Raw genomic sequence first — 7,223 nt, 5'->3', positions numbered from 1 at the left:
CCCCGCAAAGCCTCAAGTGGCCATGGGGCAGGCTTTTAGAGTTTGATGGGTGTGAGAGCTACACCCGCCCTGGGGTGGATAGTTTGCATATGTAATGGAGAGGAAAAGGGTGCTTGAGGCCATTCCTCCCCCTTTCTGCCCTGGTGTGTGATTTTTGCTTTGCTGTGTTCTGCCGCCCTGAGCTGTAGCCCTCTGCCATGTGCCACTCTGCCTTATAATCTGCCAAGTAAGGACTGAAACTTCCACGAACTGTAAGTGAAATAAACCTTTCCTTCCTTAATTTTGGGCGTCAGGTATTTTGTCCCAGCAATGAGAGAAAAGTAACCAAGACAGTAAATAAGAACGTAAATGTACAGTGGATATTGTTAACTAGGACACTGTTCAAAAGGAAAAGGGAAATAGGGAAGGGGGAGAGGAAAGGAAGGAAGGGAAAGAAAAAAAGAGAAAAGAAGGATAAAATGAAAATTCACCTTTGTGAATGGGTAGGGGAAAGGAGTTTGAAAAGGGGATGGGGATGGGAGGAAAAAGAGGAATCAAGATATATTATATACAGATACAAACTTCCTATAATGAATGTGGTCACTATGCATACCTAAATTGTACCAATAAACTTAAAAAATTAAAAAAATGGACCAAGAATATAAATGTTAAAATAGAAACAATCTGATGGAAGGTAAAATAGCTAATGCTTTTGAAGATATAGGCTCAGGCAAAGAATTTTTGAACAGAACCCCATTTGCACAAGATATAGCATTAAGAATCATGAAATGGGATCTTGTCAAATTAAAAAAACTTCTGTACAGCAAAGGAAAGAACAAACTGGCAAGAAAATCTACAAAACGGGAGTTGAGAATTCTACCACTCAACCACTAGTGTACCCTAAAAACCTGCAGAATGGGAAAATTTTGCTTGATGTTCCTTGGACAGAGGACTAGTGTCTAGAATATATAAAGAACTTAAAAAAAGAGATCCCCCCTAGTAAAAGACCCCCCCTCAATAAAAAGGGAAAATGAAAAGATCTTTTTCAGAAGAAGTACACCTAGTTTATAAGTACAGGAAAAATGTTTAACATCTCTCACCTTTACTGAAATACTGATTAAAACAATATTGAGAACCTATATTACTTCAGAAAGAATGGGTATAATTAAGAAATCCAAGAAAAATGGTGGTGAGGCTGTGTGGAATATAGGGAATGCTTTTATATTGTTGTTATGAATGTAATCTACTATGCAAATTATTATAGCAATTTCCCCAAAAATTAAAAATAGAAACTCTACTTGACCCAGCTATTCCCCTTCTAGGTATCTTCCCAAAAGAGTTGAAAATATAGTACAGTGATATATTCATACTCAAGCTTATAGCAGCACAATTCATAATAGTTAACTCTTGGAAGTGGCCTATTATTCATTCACCAACAGATGAATCAGTAGACGAATGGGTAATAAAAACCTGGTGTTCAAACACAACTGAGTATTGTTTCGCTGTAGCGAATGATAAACTTCAGTCATTTGAAGAAAATAGAAGAACCTCCAGACCATAATGTTGTGATAGAAATTAGGCACACAAGATGAAGTACTCATGGTTTCTTACATTAGAAACCCAAAATATAAGCAAAGCTCAAAATTTAAAACAGATAATAAAAAATATGGAGATCTTTTCCAAAGCCAAAGGAGACAAAGAGATGCAAAAGGGGAAAGGAATGAAAAAATAAGATATGTTAGGTACACAGACTCACTCTCTAGGAATCTAAACAATATGTACTGCAAACATATACCAAAAATAAAAATATAGCAAAATAATACACAATAAAATGTGGGTAGATTTCACTCTATGTGGGAATATCCCTGCATTGATTCCAATAAAGCAAAAGCAAAAGCAGAAAACCTAATCCATTAAAAGTGTAGTTCAGAGTACAGAATGTGGTTTTCCAAATGGGCAGTTGATCTAGGTAAAGCAATTAGATTGCTATGTGCAGAAATAAAGAAGCTTGCCTTTGCTCTTCTTTAAAGTTGTGTTTTCATTTCAAGGATTGATGGGAACACAAAATAGAGGTGGAGAATTTGTTCATGAAATGCACTCTTACCTGTGTCATTAGTGATCTCATTTTCTGAGCAAGGGATGCAATCAAAACAACAGGAAACCTTTCCCTCCTGAGGGGATTTCCTCAATCCAGGATGACAGCTCTCAGTGCACACAGAGTTAGGAGTCTGAGAAAATTCAGATATGTGTTTAACTTCTTAAGAGTTTTACTTAATCCTTCACAACTAGAGTGATTAAATATGTCTATATCTGTATCTACCAGATTATTTGATTGAACGCTATATTGATTTAGTAATCAGAAATATATGAACATTCAACAATTATGGTTAACAAATATGCTTTTCCCATTCATAAGAAGAGTGGGAAACAACATTCTTTACATTAAGCATTGAGTTGCATGTCTATATGTAATTATTTCCTTACCATGGTGAAGGTAACAAACCCATAGCCAGGTTTTGTGTATGTACATTTAGTGAAGTGCTTTGTGATCGGCTCCCACATACCTCTGTAATTGCTGTGGCCCACTGTATCATCTCCTCAGATAAAGTCAACTGCTTATTTGCAACATGAGGGGAGAACTCCCCTACTTTCACATAAAGTCTAAGGCCTTCTGGAAAATTCCAGTAGTTGAGGATGTCATATTTTGCATCCAGTTTTACTTTCTTGTCCAAAGTCACTTGGTCTCCAGCAGGATTGTTAAACTGGATGTTCTTCAAAAAGGTGTGCAACTGAAAAAGATATATTATCTTCTGATGAAGTGGTTCTCAGAGAAAAGACAGAAAATGTGAATGTGAGAGCGATCATAAATGTCTCTAACCCTTGTTTCATAATAGATTTTTACACAGGCATCCAATGAAATTGGACAAATAGAAGCCTATGGGAAACTAAAACATAATGTTTCTAAGATGTAGTTGTTTTCAAGAAATTTCATTCAAGCCCATTGAAATAGACAATGTGGATGGATGTTAGACAAAAGTCAACATGCAAAATCAGCCTATTATTACCAAGAGTGGTTGGACAATTAAATGTGAAAATTTATTTATTGTATCTGCTACAGGGGTTTTCACAGTTTAGTCAGAGAAAGAAATATATATTTTCCTGTGTTCTTTAAAAACTTCATTTGAAATTTTTACATTTTTAAAATTAACAATGGTGGGCAGTTCTTTGACATGGTTTAGAACCAATGTATTGATCTTGACTCATTTTTATTTACTCCTTACCAGTGGCTCCTTGTTCTCAATGGCCATTTTTTTGATATTTTGGAGACAGGATCTTGCAAAATAGCTCTGGTTAGCTTTGAACTCACTATGTAGCCCAGGCTGGCTTCAAACTCAAGGCAATCCTCCTGCCTCAACCTCCTGAGGGCTGTATTACAGGTGTGCACCACCATACTTGTCTCTCAATGACCATTTCTACAGAGGATAATGTTTACTTTAGCAATGATACTAGACTCAATTCCATCATGACTAACTAGAGGTAGCTATGCTTGTGGGACATTTGCAAGACATGCACTTGGCATTCCATGTACCGGGAAGTGTGATGGCAGTGAACAAAGACCCAAACACAGGAAGACAGCCTGAAGGAGAACCTCATTAGGTGAATTTATACATTGAGAAAGGGGAGCTGGGCCACCCTGTGGTGAATGTGCCATCTTGGAAGAGGCTCTGCCCCCTGGGAGAAGAAGCTGAGTTCTGCAGCAGCAGCTGGGCTGCTGTGATTTGCATCTGGTCTAGCAATGCTCTGCAGTGCCTACTTGGCTCTAACTTCATTCTTACTGGTAGAGGCAGCTGGGAAGGCACAAAAATTTGAAGAACAGGGCACCAGAGAAACTGAAAGCCACACAATCATTTAGAGACTTTGACTGTGGTGGGACTAATAGGTCCTTAGGAAAGAACCAAGGTATGGTCCTGATTAGGAACCCAAGACCAGAGTCTGGGGGAGCATTGGCTCAGCAAGCTTCAGACGCAGGGTAAGTGTGACTGGTGTGATCTGGGGGAGGAGAAAAACAACACTCCCTCATTGTGACCCCAAATACCAAGTCTTCTGTGCCTGCAGGATGTCCTGCCTGCTGCCAGACACTCAGATGCAGCAGAACTTGGTGCCTGCATGGGAAACCTTCCACCAGCAGCCAAAGCTGCTGAGCTCTGAAAGGCACAGGCACCACTGGATAGTGATGGATACAGTGGACAGCGATGCTTTGTGAGATTCAGACTGGTACATGTGGAGTGCTCTAGAGAAGCAGTGAAGCCAGAGGAGGTTGCATGGGATACTTACCCTGAGTGGTAGTGAAAGAATAGACTTAAGTATCTGAAAGATTATCGTGGACATAAGGAGCGTAGTTTGAAAAGTCTCCTTTGGAAATCATTGGAAGACTGTTCTGACCAGCCACAGCACACCTGTCTCCATAGCAGTGTAGATGTGTATTCATAAGACACAGGTAAAAACCCTTTAGCTAGCCATGCAAACAGGAGCACAACTGAAACCAAGCAGAGAACTGCATTCATAGAGGATGATAGGAAGCTCTGAGTCTGTCTGGGTCCCCAAGCCCCTTTACTCACCGGCAGGCAAGAGTATAAACTGTAGGGCGTGGGACCAGGCCAAGCACCATTGCACGCATCTGATCTCCTGTCTCATCCACAGAGGACTGGATGTTAACCATCTACAGCTATTACAAGTAACATGTTCTCCATTTGTGAATGTAGGGGGGAATTGTTACTGAATAGGACTGGGAAAGTTTTTTTTGTATGAGTGTGGATTTTTTTCATCTTTATCTGGTATATGCACTTGTAGGTATTTGTGTGAGATTGAAAATAATAACTAGTGCTTTAGTTGAAGTAGGATCTTTTGTGGACATATTATGGTAACCCTCACTGTAATTTTATCTAGTGGATTTAAATCCACTTTTTCTATCAGCATTGTATTTGGTTCCCATAGCTTTCTTCAGTCTCTACTTATACTTCTCTCTCTCCTTTTTTGTGCCTGCCTGCACGGATACTCTCTTGTGCCCATATCCACCAGCCCTTCATATCAGATAAAAAAAAATTTGAAACCTTCTGTCTCTTCTTTCTTTCATTTGCTGTCCTCTTCTTTCACTTTTCTTTCTCTCAACTGTTCTCTTCCTTATTTCTGTTTTTTCTCATTATTTATATCCTAGTCTACTTGTTGTCAATCCTATATCACCATCCAAGGTATTGAAAAAAAGGGTGAAATTGTTAAAAACAAATTTAAAGTGACATGATTGGTATGTATCAGCAGGTTCTGACAACTTCGTAGTTATCCTCAATCCCAAATTACAACTCCTCCCTACATCCCATCCTACCATAGATATCTTCTCTAAATCCTCAACACTAACCCTGCACCCCAAATATAAAAGACCTCCAACATAACCTGAACCTCTATCCAATTTTCTTAGCCTATTACTAAGTCCCCTATCTACCTCTCCCCATCTTTCTATCTCTTCTCTTCCCTTCTTGCTTTACATCTTAGACTGCTACTAACAATATAGCAGAGGTTATCAGGGGGATGGATAAAGGATATAAGTGTCAATGCAGGGTAAAACACATATAGATGATGTATGGTCGAATTTGCAGATGCACATTACTACCCAGTAGTAATTCCCTCCTTACAACACAGTGTCAGAGCCCAAATCATTTCAACTAAATAATTGAAGAGCTGAAAATTATCTTTGGACAAATAAAGAAGGGAACATATCATGATAAAACCTAACTAAAAAATCGTGCTATCAACTAAAATCTCTCCTCTGTACTATTCTAAACTCTCAGCTCCAAAGGATAAAACATATTTATACACATATACACGCAGGAACGTGAAAACCAGGCAACAAAAGGCCCCCAACATCTTCCAGTTCTTTCAAGGCAGATCTAGGAGGCACAGACAGAGAGGAAAGCAAATACAAGGTAACAGAACTCTATGAAATGTTTAGAGAATAACTGAAGAAACTTGCCTAGTTCAAAAAAGAAATGACCTTGCTGGCCATGATCGAACATGCCTGTAATCCCAGTACTCAGAAGGCTGAGGCAGGAGAATTGCCATGAGTTTGCGGCCAACCTAGGCTACAAAGTGTGTTTAAGGCTAGCCTGAAGTACATAGACCCTGTTTTAAAATACCAAACCAAGCTGGGCATGGTGGCATACACCTGTAATCCCAGCACTCAGAAGGCTGAGGCAGGAGGATTGTTGCAAGCTCAAAACCAGCCTGGAGCTGGGTGTGGTGGTGCACACCTGTAATCCTAGCACTTGGGAGGCTGAGGCAGGAGGATTGTTGAAAGTTCAAGACCAGCCTGGGCTACAAGTGAACTCAAGGCCAGCCTGAACTGCATAGCGGACCCTGTCTCAAAAAGACCAATAAACAAATAAATTAAAAAGAAAAAGCAGCATGGACATTTAAAGGAAAGATTAAAAAAAAAAAAAAAGACCAGCCTGGGCTACAAAGTGAGCTCAAGGCCACCCTTCATTACATAGCAAGACCCTGTCTCAAAAAGACAGCAAACAAACAATACCAAACCAAGCTGAAGAAAAACAAAAAAAACAAGCAAACAAAACAAAATACTCCTCCAAAGTGCATAGAATTAGTGCTTAGTATGCCCAATATGGATATAGGGCAAACAAAAAATTGGAAGAGCTGCCCCAAACGTTCAGAACATAAATGACAAATTCATCAAAGACATAGAATCTATGAAATGATATCAGATAGAAATACAAGAAATAGAAAACTATAGAATTCATAAATGGCAGAAATGAGCAATGTGAAAACAGTGTCTAAAATTGAGTACAAAATGGTAGGTTACAATGAAGGACTCAGAGAAACCACACAAAAGATAAGGGAACAAGGAGAAATCAGCAGCAACTAGATGGTACTAAGAAGACCAACATAAAGCTAATTGGAGTTAGAGAAAAACTAGAAGATAACACAGCAGAATTATTAATTTTTTTTACAGAAATCATAATAGAAGAATTCCCAAACATGAGCAAAGAACTCAATATACCAGTAAGCAAGGTTTCCAGAACAGAAAATAACTGATGAAGAAGGAAGCTCATCAATTGCCAGATATCCAACAAAAACCTCCAGATAGGGGCTGGGGATTTAGCTCAGTGGCAAAGCGCCTGCCTGGCAAGCGCAAGGTCGTGAGTTTGGTTCCCGGTACCGGAGAAAAACCAAAAAAA

At 39.2% G+C, this 7,223-nt stretch overlaps 1 protein-coding gene across 1 annotated transcript in view; it reads right to left on the bottom strand.

Annotated features, from left to right (window-relative positions):
• Positions 1-7,223, bottom strand: part of LOC102024500 (vomeronasal type-2 receptor 116-like) — a 22,590-nt gene that overhangs the window by 8,022 nt on the left and 7,345 nt on the right. The window contains exons 2-3 of the mRNA XM_013507232.1: positions 2,544-2,768; positions 2,084-2,207 (exon numbers count right to left, since the gene is read on the bottom strand). Coding sequence (XP_013362686.1) covers positions 2,084-2,207; positions 2,544-2,768 — 349 coding nt within the window. The remainder of the gene's footprint in view (positions 1-2,083; positions 2,208-2,543; positions 2,769-7,223) is intronic.

Source organism: Chinchilla lanigera, unplaced genomic scaffold, assembly GCF_000276665.1.
Source record: "Chinchilla lanigera isolate Chin_1 unplaced genomic scaffold, ChiLan1.0 scaffold00123, whole genome shotgun sequence".
NCBI lineage: Eukaryota > Metazoa > Chordata > Mammalia > Rodentia > Chinchillidae > Chinchilla > Chinchilla lanigera.
This window is presented reverse-complemented; position numbering and strand designations above follow the sequence as displayed.